A 25451-nucleotide genomic window follows, 5' to 3' on the forward strand; every position below is an offset into this window, starting at 1 on the left:
GTGTGTAATTGAATGACTTTTAGTACATTCACAGAGTTGTGCAACTACATGACCACAGTCAATTTTAGAACTTTTTCAACACCACAAAAAGAAACCTTGCATCCCTTAGCTAACACCCCTGAGTCCCACCCACCCCAGCACCCATACCCTTGCAACCACTCATCTACTTTTTGTCTCTATAGATTTTAAAACATCCTCTGGATTTATATTTTAAGTTTACATTTATGTGTCTTAAGTTGGCTTTTCAGCAGAACTCACCTGAGATACGTCCAATAATCATGCATGTAAACAACCATCACAGAACTGTTTTCTCTGGACCCAAACTAGGGACCAAAGTTGCATCTATAACTATGGCTTCTAGATGTGGTAGCATTGGATGGGTTAGGGCATGGGTTGAGGTGTGAAGAGCCCAAGCTTCCTTTGACTTCTCATGATACTCTCATCCTGGGTTGGACAGAGAGAGAGACAGAGACAGAGACAGAGACAGAGAGAGACAGAGAGATAGAAACAGAGAGAGCTCTGCAATTTTTAGCTCCTTTTATCCCTGATCTGGGATCTCTTTTCATTTTTTGGAGAGAGACAGAGATATGACTGAAACCCTCACCCTTAACAGCATCCATTTTCATGCTATGATTTGCACAGCCTTGTTTTTCATCAAGAATCACTGGTTTGAAGTGAAATAGTTTCTACATGATAGATCTAGTTTACAAACTCAATCAGGTCAACTCAAGTCACACCTATTTGCTACTCGAGTTTTTGAAATGGTGTGTCAACTTGGTTTTAGGTGTCAGAAATGGAATGTTATAACTAAGGAATATAGGGTAATTTTTAAAAAGTAGTTTTCTATTTCCTAAAGTTCAGCTATTTTGTGTATCTAAATTACTCTAATATTTATTAATCATCTGCTACGTAGACAGCCCTGAGTCAAATGCTCAGTTATACAAAGAAGTGTAATCTGACTGAAATAAACTTAAAATCTGTAAGCCTGGACCTCCAGCCTTTGGACGCCATAATCCTTTTCCTTATGTACACTATTAAGGAGATCAGTCTCCTTAACTCTGATGGTAACCAACATAAAGCCCGTCCAGAAGCACAACATACACGAAGTTGGATCACATGAAACCACCAATATTCTACCATTCTGACATACAAAAATGGCAATTGCAAATGGCTCAACCTAACAAAATAAGAAAAACTTGCACTAAATAATGATAATGAATGCTTACCATTTACCAGTAGTAGACTCTGTTTTGTAGGATTTATCTCATTTAGTCTCACAACAACCTTATGAGGTAAGTAGTATTTTGATCTCTTTTTTTAAAATTTTAATTTCTTTTTTTATTGAAATATAGTTGATTTACAATATTGTATTTGTTTCAGGTGTACAACAAGTGATTCAATATTTTTATAGATTATACTCCATTTAAAGTTATTATAAAATATTAACTATATTCCCTGTGCTGTATAGTATATCCTTGTAGCTTATTTACTTTATACATAGTATTTCATAGACAAGAAAACAGAATCTCAGAAAGATTCAGTAATCAACTCAAGTTCATATGGTCAATAAGTGGTCTGTATGACACACAGAAAGGTTTGTGTAACACAAAAGATTATGTTCTTAAATATTGTATTATAGAAAACATTAAGGGAATTGTAGAGAAAGAAATGGCTATGCAAAAGTTGGTATCCAAGTGTCTAGAATACAGTAGGTGCTTAATAAAATTAGAGGTCAGAGAAGGGAATGATTAATGCTAATAAAAATGCCAAAGCATGAAATTATTTTCATATCTTTCTTTTATATTCTAAAGCATACAGAATAATGTCCCCTCATGCTGTACCATCTCCCCTTGAGCCCTATCTCTGCCTGATTTTGTTTTCAGAGGTTCTGGGAAAATGAAGGCTCCACTCAATTCCCCTTCAGTCAGTAATCTCTGACCACTACCAAGAATCTTCAAACAGTTGGACAAGAATGTAATGTCCATATTAAGTTTTTCTCTTCCTATGGACTCCAGATAGACCCAGTAGCCAACCATAGACTAGTTAAGAGATGAGATACATACTCATGAAAATTGAATAGCGATACAAAACATCAGAGGAGATATACGAACTCTGAACGGGTCCTGTCCTGACTGATACATTCCACTCAGAATTCTATTGCATCTATGATTCAGGCAGTCTTTGGGCAGAGGCGATCTGCCTGGTAAGACACCTCTGAGTTTACTAACAACAATCACCAACTGATAAAACACCAATGTGTGAACCACTTGACTTCATCTTATGATGAATACTCTTTCCCAAAGTTCTGTCATTGGTATCCACCACTCTATAATTTTTGTTTGCAAAGTATGTGCTGGCAACGGCTTCTGCAGCTATTTTAGAGTCCTGACATCTATCAATGTTTGGGGGCCATAGAATGATACAAGTCGTTCTCATAAGTCATTGGTACCAAAGGGCAATGCTAAGTTCTCCCAAAGCATTCTGGGAAGAGCATTTCAAAGATGCCCATAAATGCCATCAGGCCCTGCCTGCCGCATGAGCAAAATCTTCAATGAGAAGAGAGATACAGAGCAGCGTGACGGGGGTGAGCGCATGCAGGATAACTAAAATTAGTTTCCAGTTGGAGCTTCTCATTTCTGCCTTCTCTGGAATGGCTGTCATTTCCACGTTTTTCCCCATACATGGTCCATTCTGAGATGGTCCCCATTCAGAGGTCTAAATGTCAACTGTGCTGGAAAAGCTACTGAAATTCTGATGACGAATGAATGTGTAACATTTCAAACAGTTACTCTGGAATCTTCTCACTCTGCCAGAAAAGCAACTAGGAGGAGAACCGTGTTTATGTATTGACGCAAGACCCTGTTTCTGGCCTTGTATAGCGATGTCTCAAACATACAGGAGCATACTTGCAGGTTGATAGTGCATCTTATTGATAGAGATCCGTCTTGACCTAGAGTTCCCTGGCACTCCCAGTGTTGCATGTAGGCAACTCTATTCCCCAAGGAGGTCAGAGACTGGATGGTTAAGAGGCAAATGGAAAAACTCTCTCCCAGGATCACGGCACCAAGCCCTGCAGACCAGCTGTTGTAGAGGCCCAAGTGAAAGACCAAGATTTCCCCCAAATGTTTCGCTCAGAGAAGAGCCCACCTTATATTTGAGGGCTTACAAAGTCTCATGCTACAATTACTGTCTCCATTCCTTTCTCTCGACCAATGAAGTACTGCTTGAAGAAAACATCCACCTAATAACCTTAGTTGGATATTTACTGAGGTCTGTCTGAACTGATAAGATAAAAAAGAAATTTAACCCATATTTCATAATTATTTCTGGATGTATGCTTCCCAATTGCAACCAGCCAGTGTTACAAGGGGGATAAAAGCCATTTGAAGATCAGGTTAAAAAGCAATAAATTGCATGGTTTCCTTGGATAGGTTATGAATACGTACCTCAGGACAATTGAAAAACTGACAGCTAACGTTATCCAAAGGCACGTTTGTGTTTGGGATTAGTTTTCTAACGAAAGGCTGATGTAAGTGATGACACTGATGTTGAAGGTTCACATAAAGCGTTTACATGAAATCTTCTGAAAACTGTGCAAATGGAAACAATTTTAAATTCATATTTTATGTAACACTATTCTAAATATACATATCAATATTATTAAATGAAATAATATAAGTAAAGATTTGACTATTTCTTCTACATCTTTAAAAGGTGTATATTCAAGACGTACCCCTCCTCCCCCCCCAATCTATCTCTTTCCTTAATCTTTCATTGGGAAAAATGGGAGGGATTACTTTATATTTGGACATATTTGGGACATCAGAAATATTTTTAGATTAATATAGAGAAAATGTCGTGTCCTATATATGAGAGAGATTAGATATGATTGTGCCTCGTTTTGCCTGAATTACTGATTCCAATTTTTAAAATACTGTCAGCAAACATTCTGTAGAATATTTAAATCTGTATTAAGAGCCTGAAATTATTAAAACTATTAACCAACCTACTAAATTCGTTGTTCTGTCCAACATATTTCTTACTCTTTAAAAAAAAAAAAAAAAACTGCCTATTTCCTAGTTCACTTTAGCTTAGACCTAGTTTAACTGTTAGACCTCAGTCCTGACTTTCAGGATGACTGTAAGAGGTCTTTGACAAGGACCCAGGAAGAGTCATTTCACTTTTTGGCTTCCCTATTAATAAAAAAAGGATGATGTTGTAGGCCCTGCTTTTGCCACAGGATTATGGTGAGGATCTGATGACATGGAATTGGATTGAGAGTATTGTACTAGTCAAGTTTTCTTTCCTTAAATGTATATATTACAAAAGTTAACCTTCAAACTAAGGTTAACCTCTAAACCGTCAAATGTTTGAAATTAACATTCAAAGCATATATTTAGGATGGGAGGGAGGGAATATAGAAAGAAGGAGGAAAGGGAGGGTGAGAAGGAGGGAGGGAAGGGGCAGTAAATAAATTATTCCGGAACTTGTGTTACAAAGGCTATGAGTTTCCCAGACCTTTCCCCTTTCCTTTACCTCTATTGACTGCAGTTACTTCATTCACACCCACGTGGCCATAACAGGACAAGCTGGAGGATTCCTCCTATTTCTCCTGGATTTGCAGACCTCAGTTTTCCATGAACTTTATTTTCTTGTTGCAGACACAGCTAATGGAAACTTCGTTAGAGTCCAGGGTTTGACTTTCTCTTGTATGGAGTATTCTAATGGCCGTATTAGTCAGCATAAAAGAAATGGGCCATCCAATGAATGGAAACTTCCCATTGAATGAGTTAAATATGTATTCATCTAATCATTAAAAACTTTTTTCTAAGTAGTTTTCAAAAGGGTTTGAACCACAGCTTAGGGCACGATAAAAGGCAGAGAAGATAGCAAATTTTAAAGCAAGATTTTATCTGAAAAGGAGAATAACTGGTTTCAAAGCCTGGAGATGAACAGATCTCTACATTCATAACGGTTATTAGAGCTCAGCCTTGTGCTGAACACCATTATCCATGCATTATAGGTAGCACACCTATGGCTTTGAGGGCTTAAGGAAATTGCCTAATTAGGGCAAAGAGCAAGTTTTTCTGACCCACTGGGTCACACTCTGAACAGCAGGGAGTCCTAGGTGAGGCTACGTTTGATTCTGGGCAATACATTTTAAATTATATTTTCAAGTCACAACGGTGGAAATAAAATATTCAAAATTTCAAGAATTATTCCTAGGAATAGAAAGAAGAGAAATTTACCTACAGATTCAATTCGTAGGTGAAGTGGGAATACCACGATGCTACTGGGGTAATGCAGCTTAAAGATGCTATAAAGGGGAACGCCAAAAGGTTGACTGCTTGGTGAGAGCCCCGTGGATGAAGGCCCTGCAGAAGTTTCCTTCCACAGAGCACGGAAACAAGTGTGTGCAGAGCAAGTTTGTGGGCTTGACTGAGAGTGACAGGGAATAGTCAACAGAGGGTCATGGGGAGGAAGGGGTGGAAAATGTCTGAGAAACGTTGGTGATACTGGTAAAAAAAAAAAAAAAGTTGAAGATCGTCTTAAAGAATGTTACCAACTTACTGGAGACATTTGTTCATTTAATAAAACACTTGAGTGAGTGACCCTGGAACCTGGCCTCTGCATCAGCAACAATTCAGCAGTGAAAGAACTTTTTTCCATGGAGAAATTAACTTCTTGTTGGCTCTGTACCAAGTAAAGAATAGCAAGTAGCAAAGGAAATAAAGCAGGAGCCAATCTTTATCTTCTCCCTGGAAAGCCCCTATTTCCCCAAGACCCTCTCCCTCTGGTTTTGGCAGCCTCGTTCACAGCTGTCCTCCCCCTCTTCTCACTGCTGAACCCACTGGCTGTTTCCATGGAGGACCTTGTCTTGCTGTAAACGTGACTGCTTCTGGTGCTACAGACCATTTATCGATTTCCTTCACCTGTACACTCAGTGTATATACTGTTTCAGGGCAGCCTACCATAGTTGTCATCATCCCTGTGGTTCTGCGGACCAAGTTACTTTCCTCCTGAAGTTTACAGTATTACTTCCATGTTACTGAAATTCAAAGTAGAGTTGACTTTAGTAAAAATGGAAATGGCTCTAGTCCTACTTGTATAGACTGGTTGAGATTCTATAGGGGTTGCCTCAAATTTATGTTATATTTAACTGAATTTTATGGACAGAAATGATACGTTTTACTGACATTCACGAATGTTGGGATCTATCTCTCTCTATATGTGTTGAAATGTATCACTTAGTCAAAATTCTGGAGACTGTAACGTATCACACATATACGATATGTTATTACTATAGAAACTCTACATCTAATTTCTCTCCTAAACTCCAGTTTTAGCAACTCTAAATGCTTCCTCAGCAGGGTGGCCTCGCTGCTCCATTTTCTGCTCTAACTTTCTAAGCTAAAATTCTCCCCGCAAACCACCTATCAGATCACTGATTTTCCAATGTTTATCTTTTAAATGAAAAGTCTGTGAGGAGTCATCTTTTTACACACCCCAAGCAGTCTTCTCACTTTCCCCTCAGTGGTCTGGGCTCTGGAATCAGACTTCTGGATTAAAATCCCAGCTCTATTGCTTAGTCCAAGTCCCCCAATAGGCTTACTGTTTCACTTTATGAGCCTTGGCTTCCTGGAACCCAAAATAGTGCCTATCTCATGGAATTGTGAGAATTAAAAGGGGTCACTCATGTAAATATATTAGTGCATTGCCATCACATAGTGAACTCCATATTTGCTGCTGTCATCATCATCATCTTAACTACCCCTGCCCCATCCTTGCATTCATTTTACTCACCAGATGATTCTGCCTCTCACTTCCCAGAGGAAATTGAGGATATTAAGTATGAAGTTCCTCAACTTCTCCTACCACCTCCAGTGTGGCAGGTGGCTATGTCCCTGCCCATCTTTTCCTCTCTTCCTTCATTGTAGACAAAGATGTGCCCCTTTCCATGGCTTATTCTCTTCCTCCCAGCTCTTTGCCATCCCCCTCAGTCCATCAGATCCGCCCCTCTTGGGGATGGAGGGTAGTGTTGAAGTGAATGACTGGACTTTGGAACTGAACAGAGCTGGTGTCAATCTTGGAGGTCCCTCTTCCTGGTTCTCCGACCAGCCTCCTCTTCTGTAAAGTGGAGACGATGGCTTTATGACTCTAGCTCATAGAGTTTGGGGGAGAATGAGATAAGATAATGACCATAAAGCATGGGGCTCAGTGCCTGGCACAGAGTAGGACCTGAATAAATGGCAGCCTTTTATTGTCATTGCTATGTCTGTGAGCGCTGCCAGCCTCGTGCCACTGTACATTACACAGTGTAGGTGCTTGATAAACATTTGTTCTAGAGGTGGTGGTGAATGATGAATTATTAGCCATGATAAGTTGGCTCTGGCCGGGGCTCAAGATTCCTGACTCCTTAGAGAGCTGCCTGATATCACAAGTTCAAGGGACCAACATTCGTGTAGCAGGGGGACGCTCCAGGCAAAAACATTGTATTTCTGTGAGGATTTTGCCCCGAACCTAATGTAATCTCCAGATAAGCTGAACTGGACCAGGCAGAGGAACACTTCCTCTCTGGCTATACATAGGTTCTAAGCTTAGAACCCAAGGGAGGCTGCAGTCTCCTTGTCTTTTTTCTTGGGGACCACACTTCAATCCATTTGAGAAGAAAAGTAACCCTATAGAAGCACAGTAAGAGAAAGAAGGGGTCCAGACACTTGGATCCTGAAAACCTAGCAAAGAGAGTGGTGACTTGGAAAGAGTGTGCCCTCCTGCTTGGAGGATGCCCAGACTCTTCTTGTCTCTCAGCCACGTGGATGAAGGATTCCCATGAGTCAAGCCCTGGCCATATTCCCAAAAAACTTAATCCGTAGAAATATAATCAAAAAAGAATCTCAGTATTTTCAAAGGTGACACCAAGGAGGGAGAGTAGGCCGGTGTGTCATGGGATAGAAAGTGGATGGCAAGAGGCAGGAGATGTAAGTGCCTTTAGGGATTCGATGAAGCAGCAGTTTTGAGGAAGATTGGGACACTTAGGAAGGTTAGTATCCTTAATTTAAATGTAGATTCCCTTGAATATCTTTAAGCTCAATTCTCTTTACAGTACTATAGAAAACCCAAAGCAGATAAATACGTGATGGCCTCATGTCAAAAGTGTGTTTCTTTGTTTATTGATTTATTGAGCATGTACTATGTGCCCAGCTTCATACTAGGTTCCGGGGATAAATGAATGGAATACAGCCTCTGCCTTCAACTTGTCTGAGAAGACAGGCATTCTAACCTTATCTCAGGAAAGCTGATACAACTCACAAATATGTCAACCACGTAACAGAGAATGGCCATTCTTCTGCCTGGAATAACAGCTGGGGGATGCATATTTTGGGATTCTTTTTATCACAGATTTGGTCATTTGGCTTTATGACAGAGCTCACTTGGGTGTTTCACCTTAGCGAAGCCAATGACTTTTATGTGGTGAAAGTGGTAGAATCAGGTGACTGTAGCAATCTCCTTAAACCAAGTCCTACCTGTTTCCATTCTTCGCTACCCAAACTCCATTTAGCTGTTTGATTGGCTATTTAAAGAATTCTGCTCTTATCCTTCACTAGAATTTCTTTTAGGTGTTGTTTTCAATCCTAACTGCACCAAATCCCCAGAGATAGTCAATGAGTCCTAAACAACACCTTGACAGAGAATTCACTAATAATAATTTGGGAGGGTATATGAAAGACCATATAAATGGCTTTGGTCCCCTGGACTTCTACATCAGAACAAGCTTAACTGAAGGTAGTCATCTAAAATTCACTTTGTCATCTTCCAGTCCTATATTCATATCGCTTTGCAAGGACTGCTTAAACTAAATTACTGTCTTATGACATCATATGATTAGATTGGAACTTGACTCTGTAACCTAACCTTTTTCCATGGAAGGGAAAAAAGAAAAAGAGATTTTCTTAGGGAGGTAACTAAGCCTTTTAAGGCAAAAGTGACCATCCCTTTCTGTTTAGGAACTGGACGTCTGACTCTGTAAATGGATCTGCTCTTCCAACATTACCTAACGATTATTCATGGCTTCAATTTTCTTTTTCTCTTTGTTCTACGCATGGTATTTAATGAAGATGGGTCACATGCAGACTCTAATTTCACAAAGAAATGTATGATGCTCAGCAACGGTTCTGTCACAAGACACTTAGGCTATCGCTCTGATATGGAAGACCTTCTCCAAGAAGCCCTTCTGGCATGCAACCTTCTGAACTTGTCAAGTGAAAGTAATCTGAAAAGTGGCTGCCTGCTGATAAGGCAGGTCTCAGCTATTTTTCTCCTTCCTTCTCTCTTCCTGCAGAGTGTCTGAGGCCACCTCTTGTGTTCCTTCCAACTTGGAGAGTCAACGATTCTCAGTCATAGGACTTGCCTCAGTGGATCACGAAACTGGGGAGCAAAGGGTTATTCTGTAACGTTCTAGGTGGTTATACGGTCTCGGACTGTGACACTGACATTCGTAGATTGATTTGGCTGAGATGAATCTTTCTTATAAAACCACATTCCTCCTCCCTTCTCCAGGTATTCATCGTCTCGTAATAGTCACTTTCCAAGTTCAATAATATCGTGAGTGGTTTGCCTTGACCTTGCAGCTCTCTAGGGAAGGTCTCGGTCATGATCACTCAAAGAGCAAATGTGTGTTGCCCCTTCAAAATGTATGTACACTGAGTTCTTAGATAAGGTGACCGTACTTTCTTAATGAAAAAAAGAAAGGAGACCCACGTTTTGCCTGGACAGAACATTTGAAATTGGAGCTTTCCTAGGAAATCTAAAAATATTGCAGGATTCATACAGCTTTTAGGGAAACCACAGAACAGAGTACAGACTAATCCACTAGTACGGAATATCCCACCACTCTGGGCTTGAATTATGTATATAATCATACAGTCAAGGTTTTATACAGTCATACCTTGGAGACACTGCAGGTTTGGTTCCAGACCACTGCAATAAAGCAAATATCACAATAAAGCGAGTCACACATTTTTTTTTTTTGGTCTCCCAATGCATTTAAAAGTTATGTTTATATTGTAGTCTATTAAGTGTGCCACAGCATTATGTCTAAAACAACAATGTACATACCTTAATTTAAAAATACTTTACTTCTAAAAAAATGCTATCACCTCAGCCTTCAGCAAATCGCAATATTTTTGCAATAGTAACATCACCATAACAAATATAATAACTGAAAAAGTTTGAAATATTGTGAGCATTACCAAAATGTGACACAGAGACATGAAGTGACCAAATGTTGCTGGAGAGATGGTGCTGATAGACTTGCTCCATGCAGGGTTGCTGCAAACCTATAAAAAATGGAGTATTTGTGATAAAAAAATAATAAAGCAAAACATAGTAAAAAGAGGTATGCCCTATCATGCCTTATCCACCTTCTCAGCGTCTAACTGTATGGACTGTTAGCTGTTTAGACAAATCGGAGGGAGCAGTGGCAAGAGGGTGATTTTGAATCCAAGTTTCCCCAATGCATGAACACGGGGTGATTCGTTTAGCCTTTCAAAACCTCAGTTTCATCTGTAAAATGGGGAAACAAATGCTTCCTTTTGGAGTGAGGCTCAGATATAAGTGCAAAACGGCTGATGCCGAGAGGCACGCAGGGCTCTGAGGTTATTCCACGCCCCTGTCCACATTAACATGTTTGCAGAGCCCAGAAGACACGTGCTTCTTGACCCCTCACGGAGCGGGAGTCAAAAAAACTTGAAATCTACTAATTTTCTTCATTGAAATAACTGCACTTATTTGAGTATCTTCGTTTTTCCTCTGAGCTGCTTTCCAGATCTGAGTGTCTTGTGAGGCGTGAATGGCAGCTTATCTTGCTGAGAGTGTGGAATAAAACCTTAGCAGCCTCTGGTGTTAAAGGGCTTGACTTATCTCAGGGTGGTGGCAGAGCGCCCTGGCTGGCTTTGCTGCTTTGTCTTTCCACTCCGTATGGTTGCTTAGCACAGCTGTCAAACACCTCGAGTGATCCTAAGAGCATGATGATGGACAGTCTATGCCACTCCTAGGACATCCTAGGTCAGTGGGCATTTTCCTTTTTAGCATTGACTCCTTAAGAAGTATGTGCCAAAAGAGATTTTGTTAGCTTTAAAGAACTATGAAATATGAATTAAGATACAGATAACGTAGTCTTCTATAACACATAAAGCTTGTCGCACTCCATGAATAATCGTGTTTCTGAAAGGAGCATAAGTGTAACAAACTCAATTTAAAATGTAATTGGGGAATTCTCTGTTCCAAGGAACTCGGTGAAGTTTTCTTCTAAAGCTAATAATAATAATACTATTTAGCTACTTTGGAATTTGATAGATAATATCAATTTATATACTTTTCAAAAACCGTGGGCTGTCTCTCTCTCTCTCTCTCTCTCTCTCTCTCTCTCTCTCTCTCTGAGCAAAAGGGGATAGGATAATCATTTATTTCCTTGTTATCTTCTATGGTTGGAGATAGCATAGGAGGCACTAGTTCTTGGGATGAAAGGACCCCTCCTCCCAGACTTTTTTTCCCCAACAGCCTCTCTATTACCAAGACAAAGTTTCAAAATGATTCTTTCATATTAAGCTCTTACTTTATCTGGATTTTATTTTTGCATAAAGAGCGAGGTAGAGAGTCAATATTTTCAATAAACTATCCCGGCACAATTTATCAAATCATCTTTTTCCTATTGTATCTGCAATGCCAGCCAGCTATTATAGATCAATTTTTCGTATTTGTATGAGGCTTTCCCCAGATTCTTTTCTGTTTTATTGATCTATTCCTGCAATGACACAACACTGTCTTGATTATTCCTGATTTTTAATAGGTCTTGGTACTTGGTAAGAAAAGTCTCCCATCTAATTCTCCAAGGGTAGCTTAGCTATTCTTAACCCTTCACTCCTGCATTCAAGTTTTAGGATCATCTTTTCAAGTCAATTAAATGTCTTGTTAGGATTGTGATTGAGATTTTATTGAATCTATGTATTGATTGGGGATTATTGACATCTTTGTTATATTGTCTTCCTATTCATGAACTTAGATTAGTGCTACATTTTTATGTCTCCTTTCTTGTCCTTCAATAAGTTTTTTTGCTCCTGGGTACTGTGTTTTACATGGGTTGAATTGTTTATTATAGAGTTATGGGAACCAACACAATACTTTTAAACAGTGCTTGCTTTCACACCTAAACTATGTCTTTTTTCCAGGAGACCATCTCTTGCTCTATTGTAGATCCTGAGAATGAATGGGGACAGCAACAGAAGAGAGAGCCGTCAAGCCTCAACCAACCCCCAAAGTCAACCAACACAAGTGGTAGAACAAGTACTCCTGCTGGGATGAACAGAATTGGGGAAACCTTTGGGAAAACAATTTGTCAATTAAGATTATTCATAGTGGCACTGTACATAATGTGGAAAACAAGAACTAATCCAAGTGACTACCAACAGTATAATAAATCTTTATATATTTGTAAAACTTGGAACTCTGCAGTAGTGAAAATCAATGGACTACAGCTAAAAAGTGCAAAAAAGCGAGTCATATAGGAAAACATATAGCATGATTCAATTTATATGTAAGTTAAAATAGGCAAAACTAAGCTATATATTTTTAGGGATTTGTTCATATGTAGTAAGCTCACAAAAGTATAACAGGTTGATTAATAAAAAAATGTAGTCTGGTAGTTACTCTGTTGGGGAGAAAGAGATGAATTGGGAAGGGTTACATGGAAGTTTTAAAGGTCCCGGTCTTTTGTACTTTTTAAACTGGGTGGTGGGTGCACGGGTGTGTCTGTTTTATTACTGTCTTCAAATTTTGGTATATTTTCTATAAACACTATGTGTATGGTACATTGCATAATAAAATTTTAGAAGGATGATAAACTAATTCTTTGCAAATTTTTAATTGAATGATATACAATAGTAATAAACCAATCTATCTATCTATCTATATACATATATAGTGGGTCTCAAGAAAGTGCATGCATATTTTAATGATGGTTATTTATTTAAAATGGCATTTATGTTTTTATGATATTACTGTAAGAAGTCTCAGGAAGAAAATATTTGAATGTTCGCTATTTCTTTTTCTTGAGTGACTATTTATTAACTGCTGTGGCGAAAGCAAAGCTCTAGGCACTTATGATACATCATGGAACATAACTAGGATTCCTGCCATTCTGGAGTACATACTCTAGCTAGGGGTGAGGATGGATGGCAGAGAGAGACAGACTGAAAACAGTGAGCATACTACGTTAATAAACTGTATCTTATGTTGGGAGGTGAGAAGCAACCACTAGAGCAGGGTCCTAAGTTCAGGATTGCTTGATGATGTGCCATTTTGAACAAGGTGGACAGGGTGGGACTTCACGGAGGAGTTTACTTACTTCCGAGCAAAGACTTGAATGGGAGAGTGACCATGAGGGTTATTGGGGAAAGGTTGTTTCAGGTGGAGGGAACAGCTAAGGCAAAGGCCCTAAGATGGGAGCATGCCTGGGGTGTTTAAGGAATAGCAAGGGGCTGGAGTAGAGTTAGCAAGTGGCAATGATGTCAAAGAGGCAATGGAGGGTCATGAGGGCTTTCGTATGACTTCGTCGTTTTCTCTGAGTGAGGAAAGGGGTGATGATTCGATATCATATCAGAATCTGGCTGTCGTGTTGAGAACAGACTGTTAGGTGTTGAGGGCAGAAGCAGCTGGTAGCCTGTTACCACGGTCCAGGCAAGAGGTGATGTGGTACAGAGAGTCTCCAAGTATTTCTGAGATTGGCGGTATTCTATGGAGAAAAAATGTTGTTTAAGCACTCTGCATTTTTCTTGGACCTACATTCCAAGTAAGCAAATATCTGAACAACTGCTCTCAATCTTAGAATATGTTGGCAGTTGTATTCGAAATCTAAATATCCAATGTCTTTACATTTCAATAGAATTGTAAATTTTCCTCTACTACTTTAAAAATCCTCTTATAAGGTTATGGGAATTCTACCCAATAGAGTTGGGCAATTATTATAATTAATGGTTGTAAATGGACTATGTGACAACATGAAAAACCCTCAAGACGGGGCTTCCCTGGTGGCGCAGTGGTTGGGAGTCCGCCTGCCGATGCAGGGGACACGGGTTCGTGCCCCGGTCCGGGAAGGTCCCACATGCCGCGGAGCGGCTGGGCCCGTGAGCCATGGCCACTGAGCCTGCGCGTCCGGAGCCTGTGCTCCGCAACGGGAGAGGCCACAACAGTGAGAGGCCTGCATACCGCAAAAAAAAGAAAACAACCCTCAAGACGAAATGTTCCGTGAAATATAAAAACAAGAGGCAAACTGTGTATCTGTATAGTACGACTATTGAGCAAGAAACATCCGTGACCTTCCAGCTGGTCCAGGCCACTTCCTCTTGGACCTCATGTACTCTCGCGCTCCCCCTTGCTTGCCTTCCGATAAACACCTTGACCTTCCCATTGATACTTAAGCCTCCCAAGCATGCTGTTTCTTCAGAGTCTTTGCATGGGCTGCTCCCTCTGCCTGCAGGGCCGTTACTCTGTGGCCCTCATGGGCCTGCATGACTGACTTCTTCACCTTCACCAGCGAGGCCTTGACAGACATAGCAACCCCCTTCTCCCTTGGCACCTCCTATCCCCTTGATTTGGTTTGTTTTTCCCACCATACTTATCACTACCCAACAGGCACTTCGCTTTATTTGTGTATTTGCTTATTGTCTCTCTCCCTCCAACTGAAAAGTAAACTCCCCAAGGGCAGGGGTCTGTTTTCTTCAGGTTTTGTTTTTGAACCGTACCTGGCATAGAGTAGGTACACACAAGAAATTGTTGAATGAAGGACTATGACAAAGGCCTGAAGTTTTAAAAATTGTTAACAATTATTGATGATTCACACTCTAGACCTTATTGGAGAATGAAGGGATCACGTGGAAGGTTATTAAAGGAAGGAGCTAAGGGTCTATTGAAATCACCTCGGAGAAGTTGAGTTGAGGGGCTGGCCCCTGTGCGTCAGGGCATGAGAAGCGCTTGGCACACCGGTAAGCCTCGGGTAAGCTGTAACCTAGATGTTGAGGGGTCAGTAGAGGCAAGGGAACACTTCTCCTACTGAGAATGTGGACTCTGGCCTAAGGAGTTAATGAGAAATGCCACCGTCAAGACAACGTCTAGTACTAGAAGAAGGCGCTGGGCAGACCATATCAGAGGAGAAAAGGCCCGTCCCAGGGACAAAGGCACCCCTGGCTGGTTTCCTAGGTCTGGGAACAGCAGGCAAGGTCTGGGCTGGAGAAAGACGGCAGCCAGAGGGCAGATTTCGTAGCAAGCAAGGAAATGATCAGAGCAAGCTATCAGCCTCATGTTGAGCTTGCAAATTCTAACTGCGTGTAGCTTATGGTGCTCTGGCTGGGGAATTTTGGGCAGAACTTCGATTCACCTGCTATACATAGTAGAGCTGTACTATGTCATGCTAAAATATCAGAATAATCCCATACGGGTTGGAAAATAGCTGCTGCTCAAGCTTGTCCCCCAGCATCCCAGCCCCATCTCCCCAGGATCCAGAGCTTTAGAGGTGAAGCTTGGGGCCCCTGGGATCCTGCTAGTATCTCTTTAATTGGCTGGGACCTGTTATATAGCTTGCTAAACATTTTTATTATCATACCTGCAAAGTAATAGAATAGATTATGTCTAGAAAAATGAAATGAAGAAGGAATGTGGAGATATTTGGACTTTTTAGAGTCATAGGAGAGTCATCAGGAAAAGCTAGAGAAAATCCTAGGAATAAAGAGACTCTGCAGCTAAAATGTAAGTTGTCTGTGACCTAGAAGAGGCAGGAAGTTGTGTTCCCTTCGTTCATGGCTAAAGTACAATCTCTTTCCTTGTTCGCCCAGCACAGGTGAGGAACATAAGGACCTTGTGTTTCATTTCAAGAAGTCAGAGGCGGGCTTCCCTGGTGGTGCAGTGGTTGAGAGTCCGCCTGCCGCTTCAGGAGACATGGGTTCGTGCCCCGGTCCGGGAAGATCCCAAGTGCCGCAGAGCGGCTGGGCCTGTGAGCCATAGCCGCTGAGCCTGCACGTCCAGAGCCTGTGCTCCACGACGGGAGAGACCACAACAGTGAGAGGCCCGCGTACTGCAAAAAAAAAAAAAAGTCAGAGCCATTGAGATGTGGTTATAGACACTTTCTTATTCTATTTTTAAATCAACCAAAAAGGTAGACATTTGTGACGGGGAAACTGGTCTAAATATTTAACCCCATCATTACTCTAACACCGAGCACAGGGAAGCCAGGGAAATCACAATTGCACATCCTAGCCCTGAGAATGTACAGAGCCAGAACTCTGCAAGGTGGGATGCCCGTGTCTCCTCCGACCTCTGAAACCAGCGCGCCCGGGGTTATAAGTACTACCACTTACTCGGCTGTCTTGTGGCAGTTACACGCACATGCCTGCCATTCAGAGTTTTGGAGTGTGCGTTGACATCTGTGTGTGTGTATGAAGATAAACGGGTGCTTGTGTCGATGCAGGGCGTGATACAAGGACCCTGCTGGTATGCTGTTGGGAACCTCCGGTAAAGCCTGTAGGATGGGTTATGGCCCTTGGACTCACTCACTTGTGGACCTGTTCAGGGTGTAATCTATTTTCAGTCTACGATTGTCTGTTTAATGCAGGAGCAGAAGCTTTCACTGAAACAGAACATTGAATCAAATCCACATCTACTAAACAAATTAACAATTTTGTGGAGAGTTTTTTTCGTCCCTCCTAAAATACAGCTCTTTCTCTGGTAGTTCAAAAAAAATTGCTGTAGGGCTTCCCTGGTGGCGCAGTGGTTGAGAGTCCGCCTGCCGATGCAGGGGACACGGGTTCGTGCCCTGGTTTGGGAAGATCCCACATGCTGCGGAGCGGCTGGGCCTGTGAGCCATGGCCGCTGGGCCTGAGCATCTGGCGCCTGTGCTCCGCAACGGGAGAGGCCCACGTACCGAAAAAAAAAAAAAATTGCTGTAAAAACTTGCATTTTAGGAGAGGAAGAATCAGAAGATGACTATAAAGCTTAGGGAGCCTAGAGGAAAAATGGAAAGGGGAGCTATTGTAGTTATCCTATTGGGGTAAACATAGGAAAATCTAACTCAGAAACTAAGAGAATATTCCAGTGCACCAAATATATAGACGCAGCCCTCTGAACTCAGCACCAGGGCGTGCACTGAACAGGTCAGAGAGACCCCAGTCCCAATGCCTCAGTGGGAAAAGTACCCCCTGGAGTTGTCCACAGAATCACCCTGTTACTGCCACTGATTAGGGCTGAAAAGTGAGATGACCTTGATTTGTCTTTCCCTACACCAGACACACAATCAATTCCACCATTGTTTTTCAGATCAAGGCATTTAGCATTTTTCACCTTTGTTTGCCAAGCTTTTACTGGAACCGTTTGATGGTCCATTTGATTTAACCATAAAGATGGATTCGGCAGAGATTGTGGTCGTTTTAATAACTCATCACACAGGTGAAGGTCCTGAGCTCCACACCCACCTGCAAACTGTCGCCTGCCTTGGACCGACCATGGACTCCCTGGAGACGGGCTGGGCTGCAGCTTAGTTAATCTGGCTACACCGCCTGTGCCCCAGACTAGGGGAACCCTGGTTAAAAGGTCTGATTGTTTTCTTGTTTCGTAAGAGTCAGACTGCCTGGATTCAAATCCTGGCTCTATCACTTTGTAGCTTTGTGACCTCTGGCAACTTATTGAATCTTAGTGACCCACATATGCCATGGGGATAATAACTGGGTTATTATAGGAAGCACATTCGGTGATATATGCAAACACTTAGTACAATGCCTGTTCGTAGGAAAACACCTAATAAATTTTAGTTGCTGTGATAATGAAGCACTTGCCCTATTTTTCAAAAGCCATTTTAGCCAGATCGAATCTGTACCAAAAAGGCTATTGCTCATGAAATTTATACTTTCCTGTTTCTAATAATGTCAACTTGTAAAGATTTATATAAGTTCATTTATATCTGTTAGCTTAACTTGGAGATGTTGGAGATTTGGTCTTTCTTCATAAATGTTTATGTGAGGATGAAAGCCCCATGACTCGCATTAATACACATCACCATGGACGTGTATTGTATTGACTCAGTGTCTATTATATGCATGTGTGAAACTGAACCACGTAAAAGCAGAAATTAGGCGTTCCTGCCAAAAGGAAGTGAATTGAAAGGAGGAGAAGCAGAGCCTTTGCGAGGAGAAAATTGTCCTATCTCTCAGCCAGTGTCAGAATGTGGAAATGTTTACAAAATGCTCATTAAAAGAAAAAAGGATTGCAAGATAGAAACAAAATCTGGTGCACAAGTTTACACTAGGGAGATAAGAAAGGCTAGGCCCCTATGGGGGATTTTGTTATCCAATTACTGCAACCTGATTTTGGGGGGTGAGAGGAAGAGTGGTAGGGGGAGGGAGAGAGGGGAAGTTTCCAAACTTGTCTCCAGTGACACGAGACATTTACGCTCCGCAAGATAAAACTGCCACTTAGAGCCCAGGAGCGCTAAACCTTCCTGGGTTGGCCTGGGGGCTGGAGCAGAGTCATGGGTTCCCTGGCCCTGCAGCTGTGTGCTCTCTCCTGCCTGGTGGCTCACTCGGTTTCTGGCAGCCCCATCATGAGCCTGGAGCAGTCGCCTCTGGAAGAAGATATGCCCCTGTTTGATGATGTCTTCTCAGAGCAAGATGGTGTCGACTTTAACACCCTGCTACAGAGCATGAAGAAAGAGTTTCTCAAGACATTGAACCTGTCGGACATCCCGATGCAGGATGCAGCCAAAGTCGACCCACCAGAGTACATGTTGGAACTCTACAACAAATTTGCAACAGACAGGACCTCCATGCCATCTGCCAACATCATTAGGAGTTTCAAGAATGAAGGTAAGTGGAGATTTTACTGATCGAATTTGGCTTCGAGTTTTTAGAAGCGGTGAGTAAATTTACAACGCATGGAGATGATATAGGTGAAAACATCTATATAGGGGTGTGTGTACACAGATACCCCAAAACCAGGCACATTTTGGTCTATACTGTTTTCATGGTCATTTTCCAAATACTATTGAAAGGTATTAAAGAATATCTTTTAATCCAACGCCGTAAAGTGTCTACCATTTTGACATTATAATTGGGTCTTTGCAAATTTTCAATTTGGACAGCAGGTAATAAAAAATATTAATGTTGGTCTACCGCTGTACCTTTGTCTGTCCTTTTCCAGATAGGGCTCAATTCCGTTTGGCTTTTAATTGACTACAAAATTTGTCAACTTCTACATAGAATGAAAATGATGACAATAGGTAAAATACAGAAAGTTGTGATTTGCGTTTCGCTCAAACTTTGGGTGAGTTTCCATTTTGTGACCTTATTTAAGAAATGTTCAAACAGGATGGAAACATATTTTAGAGATTCTTCCTAAAGTGTTGTTTTGTTTGTTGTGACGTGTATATCCTTGAAGCACTGTTTGTAGTTTCCAGGAAGTGCGCATGGTCCAATTAACGATCCAGCTTATTCTGTGTGTTTATGAAGAGCAATGTACAATCTTTAAATACCAGCGGGAAAAGTGTGTTTTCTGCCCCCAGATCTTTATTCAGTACTAAATCCAATAACTTAGCAAGTTAATCCTTTATTTAATATGGTGCAAGTAATCAAGAAAATTTTTTTCTAATATCTATGGTAAAAGTTGTGGGTCCAAAGTAACTAATTCTTTCATATTTACCAATTATGCTTTGATAGTCATTAACCAGGTACAAAAGAGGGTTTGGATAGATGTTGGCCAAGTATTCTTGAAAGCAAAAAGGCGGTGACAAGATTTAGCTCAAGATTTGGATTTTTCAGACAGGGTTGACTTAGTAGATGTGGATAATTAGCTTAATTTCTCTGAATCCGAATTTCCTCAACTGTAAATTGGGGACAATATACCTACGTAACACAATTGAGCAATTTCAAAGCGGTTACAAGTAAGAAAGTACTACATTTGCTATGAAGTATTAAACAAATGTCAGTGTTTACTAATGAATTCCTTAAATTCTAGGCATTGGGGGAAATGTTGAATAGGTATTGCTCAGTCCTGGAGATACTATTTGCCTTTAAAATTTAGGTGACTGCCAAAATTTCAAATATTTAGTAACATATTGGAAATGTGACTTAGTAACATTTAGTAACATGATGGAAATGAAAAGCTGAAATTACAGATTCTTTCTGTGGTCAGTCTGAATTGAAAATAAACATCCTCCTTCCCTGGGAAGCCTTCCTAATGTTTCTGAGTGCGGATCCCTGGGTGGCTGGCTCAGGGTGTGGGTGGGAAAGTATTCGCATCCCTGGGGAAAATAGGAGTTTTTCAGTTCTCACTTCTGTGGAGGATTTCGATGGTCCGGGTGAGGAAATGAGCTTCTTATTACTGAATATCAGTGAGGGTAGGAGCAAACCTCTCAGTAGACAGCCCAGCTGCCCACACCTCTGCCAGTCCACTGGTGAAAATGCACAGCCCAAGGTCATGAATCCTGCACTGGGCTCGCCCTGTCGGCTGTTATTGTCTTTCTTTGATTCTCTGCGTTTGCTCAGTGCAACTCCCTAGGAGACAAAGACCAAGAAAACAAAACAAAACCTCCTCCAAATCTAACTAACAGAGGAAAACAAGTGCTGCTTCAAGGTGGAAAAAGCATGACTTTATTTCCTACCACTGCTTTGACCTCTCCTTGTCATCTTGGGGAGGTCAATTCTCTGCATTGAGGCTTGATTTCTTCCAGAATCAAATGAACAGGATACCAATACCAACATTATAGGGTTATTGTAAGAACTAAATAAAACAATTTGCAAAGCACCTGGCACATGAAATTTGCTCAGCAAACACTAGCTCCCTTGCCTGAAGTGTAACATCTCCATTATTACTATATTTGCACATGCACAGTGAACTTATTTTTATATCAGCTTTATTGAAGTATCATGGGCATAAACAATAAACTTCACATATTTAAAGTGTATAATTTGATAGGGTTTGACATATGTAAACATCCGTTGGAACCATCACCACCATCAAGATAGTGAACATATTCATACCACCAAAAATGTCCTTGTGCTCCTTGGTAAACCCTTCCTCCCGCTACAGTGAGCTTTTATTGTGCATTTTTCTAAAGGATGGAACAACCAGTCTCTTCCCCTACTTTTGGTCTTCTCATGCTTCCTGTCCAAGGGGAATGAAGTTTTCTCCATTCCTATAAGGGGCGGGGGACAACTACCGTATTACTTGATGTATTAAGGACACATGTCATGCCCATAAATCAATTCAGTCTGATGCCCAGAAACATCAACTCATTAATATTTTTAAAGTGCTACCTCTGTTTAAAGCATCATGGTAGATTGGAGGCATAGAAGGGAGGTTAAGCTGTGGTACGTGCCATTAGGATGACAATCTAGTTGGGAAAAATCCATTCATATAGACAACTGAAAATCAAGGATGTAAATGGCAAGGTCAAAGGAGAGGTATAGAGGGTAAATACTCAAGTTACCCAGAGAGGAGTGGGCTCCCATATAGGGAGGTGAAGAAGGGAGGGCCCCATAGGGAGGGGTCACAGCTAGATAGATGGAGACGAGGGGGTAGAGCTTTCCAAGGGTCAGAAGAACATATCCAAAGGTGCAGTATACAGTAAAGCAAAGGACTGTTTTGGCAAGTAGTGAAGTTATCAGTCTACTTTATTTTTTATTTTATTTTTTTTTGCGGTACGCGGGTCTGTCACTGTTGTGGCCTTTCCCGTTGCGGAGCACAGGCTCCGGACGCGCAGGCTCAGGGGCCATGGCTCACGGGCCCAGCCGCTCCGCGGCATGTGGGGTCTTCCCGGACCGGGGCACGAACCCACGTTCCCCGCATCGGCAGGCGGACTCTCAACCACTGCGCCACCAGGGAAGCCCCTATCAGTCTACTTTAAATAGGAGACTTTGTTTAATATTTCTACAAATATTAATTGATAAATTGCAATGTTCCATGCTGTAGGGGATGAATGGGAGCTATGACTGGATCAAGTGGTTAAGACCTAATCATAGCTAGCTTTGCGAGCCACGCTAGAGAGTTTAAATTCATTCCACTGACCTATATTTCTCACTGGCAGTGTATGAGATGATTTTCGGTGGTACCCAGAGGAAGCTGTGAATCATGTGAAATCAGTATATGTTTTTATTAAAGTGGATTGAAAAAAATCCACGTAACTATCATCTTGAACCCCCTCATTTCATGAATACTGTTGCTTAGGACAAGTCTAAAAGAGGAAGTTAGTATAAAAACAATATTATCAAGTTAAAGAAAAATATTTAAAAGTACAATCTGGAACAAGGACCTCACTGAAATCATGAATTGGCTATACAATTGGGAAAGGCGGCCAAAGATGATAGCGACCCCCTCAATTGGTGGTCCTCAGCATCTTTGGTGTCATGGAACTTTTTGATTGATGACAGATGTCTTCAGGGATTCCTTGTAGACAGGTGTTACCTGGGACGGGTATAGAGGAGATTTGGACGCCTATAAAATTCTCAGATAGGGTGTCAACATAATAATATTTGGAGGTGTGCTTCTAAGACAACAGGACCTTTACAATTTTATTTCATAAACATTCTGAGCGATTCCTATGTGCTGCACTTCCATGCCAGGTGCTAAGAGTACAAAATTAAGGCAACCAATCTATCCCCCCCCAAGGTTCGTTTCCCCTCATTCTTCCTTTGGAGGACCACAAACCCCAAATTCAAGTGCTGTGACCCCCTTAGTGTCATGCCTATCCTGTTGACCTTGTCAGGCTTTGTTGTCTAAAGCAGGGATCAGCAAACTTTTTCTGTCAAGGGCCAGGGAGATGGTAGATATTTTGGGTTTTGTGGGCCGTATGATCTTGGTCGAGACTTAATGGATTTAATTCTGCCATTGTAGTGCAACAATAGTCACAAACACAATGCAGAAATGAATGGGTGAAACCCTTTAGTAACCCTTTATTTCCAAAAACAGGTGGCAGGCCTGCTTTGGCCTGTGGGCTAGGTTTACCGCCCACTGGGCTACATGGTTGTTTCTCAGGAAGACCCCGACTATGTGAGGGTCTCCATCCATTACAAGTACAAATATGAAAAGCCATGACAGCGTCACTGAAAAGCTTCAAGAAAAAAACAACCACCACACGTGTCTCGTTTGATAGCTCCTCACTGGTTAGAAAAACTGGGGGCTTGCCTGGACAATCTCCAAGGTCCCTCCCAGGTCTATAATTCTGTGACGGATAAGCTATGCAAACAAGGCTGGGTGCGTTTTCTCTCATTCAGGAGGCAGCCATTTTCCATTTTAGTCAGCTTAACTCAGTCTAGCGTTCTACCCTTGATCTTCAGTATTCCCTCTTAGAGAATGCTAACACTGTGTTTGTTTTCATTGATTTTCCCTCATTCTCTCTGTATCAAGCCTCCTGAATGGACAGGCGCTCTTATTGAATAAATAAGCATCTGTTTTTCTCTGTAACATACTGCAAATGTGATTTCTCTTTTTTTTCAGATCTCTTTTCCCAACCAGCCAGTTTTAATGGGCTCCGAAAATACCCTCTCCTCTTCAATGTGTCCATCCCTCACCATGAAGAGGTCATCATGGCTGAACTCAGGTTGTACACCCTGGTGCAAAGAGATCGCATGATATATGAAGGAGTGGACCGGAAAATTACCATTTTCGAAGTACTAGAGAGCAAAGGGGACCGTGAGGGTGAGAGAAGCATGCTGGTCTTGGTGTCAGGGGAGATCTATGGAACCAACAGTGAGTGGGAGACTTTTGATGTCACCGATGCCATCAGGCATTGGCAAAAGTCAGGCTCATCCACCCACCAGCTGGAGGTTCATATTGAGAGCAAACATGAAATGGAGGATGTTGGCAGGGGACAACTGGAAATAGACACTAGTGCCCGGAATAAGCATGTCCCTTTGCTTGTCGTGTTTTCTGATGACCAAAGCAGTGAGAAGGAGAGGAAGGAGGAACTGAACGAAATGATTGCCCACGAGCAACTTCCGGAAATGGACAACCTGGGACTGGAAGGTTATTCCAGCGGACCTGGGGAAGAGGCTTTGCTGCAGATGAGGTCAAACATCATCTATGACTCCACTGCCCGCATCAGAAGGAACGCAAAAGGAAACTACTGCAAGAGGACCCCGCTGTACATCGACTTCAAGGAGATTGGCTGGGACTCTTGGATCATCGCCCCGCCCGGATACGAAGCCTACGAATGCCGTGGTGTTTGCAATTACCCCCTGGCAGAGCACCTCACCCCCACAAAGCATGCGATTATCCAGGCCTTGGTCCACCTCAAGAATTCCCAGAAGGCTTCCAAAGCCTGCTGTGTGCCCACCAAGCTGGAGCCCATCTCCATTCTCTATTTAGACAAAGGGGTCGTCACCTACAAGTTTAAATATGAGGGCATGGCCGTCTCTGAGTGTGGCTGTAGATAGGAGAGGAGACCTGTGGCTTATTTAATAACTGTACATGTGTATATTTTGTGTTCCTATTTAATGAGATTATTTAATAAGGGTGTACAGATCATAGAAGCTTGCTGCCTTAGGGAATTTGACAGGGCGGTTTTGTTGTAGGAAATGCATAATTTACTCCACAGTCTAGTCCCTTCCAATCTATGTTTCTTTGGACTTGCCATTTCCCGGCAATGCCATCTCTAATAGTAAGTGGCAAGCCCACACTACTTGCCCTTTAGGCCGATTCGAAAGCAACACCCCTAAGCAGAAAAATACTGTCGAGAGAGGTAGATATTTGTGTATGTATATGTGTACATAGATAAACTTATAAAATCCTTTTGGTTCTATAGAGGCAGATTCTACTCACACACGTGCATAACCCAATCAAATGTGTATATGTTAAAAGACAGTGGGAGGTTCTTGGTCACCTCTTCTCTAGGTAGTATTTCCATCAGGATAATTTGCACCAGGAATTGAACCATCTTAGGAAGTATTACATTTCCGAAATACTACTGGAAATGTAGGGGTAGCTTTTGTCAGTTGAGTTTCTGCTATTACTCAGAGCAGCAGGGCCTGGTAAAGGAGGCTGCATGTTTGAAGGGAGGGGTTATTGGATACAGAAACCAAGTGGCTTCAAGGGGGCAGTGGCCTTAAGGGACAACAGCAAAGAATGAGCCCACAGGGGACCAGTGTGCTCTAGAGGGCAGTGCCTGGTCAAGAAAGGAAAACAGAGGGAACTTCATCTGTTCCTAAGGCAACAGGAAGGCAAGGCCATGTGTATTGGCCTTTATGGCTGCAGAGGGTACAGGAGGTGGGAGGGGCTCTTAGGGGAGGAGGGGCAAAGGATAGAGATGCTGTCCTACGACGTGTTTGTAAAATTATAAGCAGTTCTAATTGGAGAGTTAAATATTTTGGACAAAATAAAATTAACAGAGACCAAGAGGAGGAAAAATCAGAAGGGATCTG

At 41.8% G+C, this 25451-nt stretch overlaps 1 protein-coding gene across 1 annotated transcript; it reads left to right on the top strand.

Moving 5' to 3' along the window:
- Window positions 1-18568: 18568 nt before the first annotated feature.
- On the top strand, window positions 18569-24467 carry BMP10 (bone morphogenetic protein 10; the record flags this gene model as incomplete). Its single annotated transcript, XM_079940757.1, has 2 exons — window positions 18569-18902; window positions 23530-24467. 2 exons carry the CDS (start codon window positions 18569-18571, stop codon window positions 24465-24467), a joined length of 1272 nt encoding a protein of 423 aa, XP_079796883.1.
- Between the last annotated feature and the right edge of the window lie 984 nt (window positions 24468-25451).

Source organism: Stenella coeruleoalba, assembly GCF_951394435.1.
Source record: "Stenella coeruleoalba genome assembly, chromosome: 13".
In the NCBI taxonomy this organism is placed as follows: domain Eukaryota; kingdom Metazoa; phylum Chordata; class Mammalia; order Artiodactyla; family Delphinidae; genus Stenella; species Stenella coeruleoalba.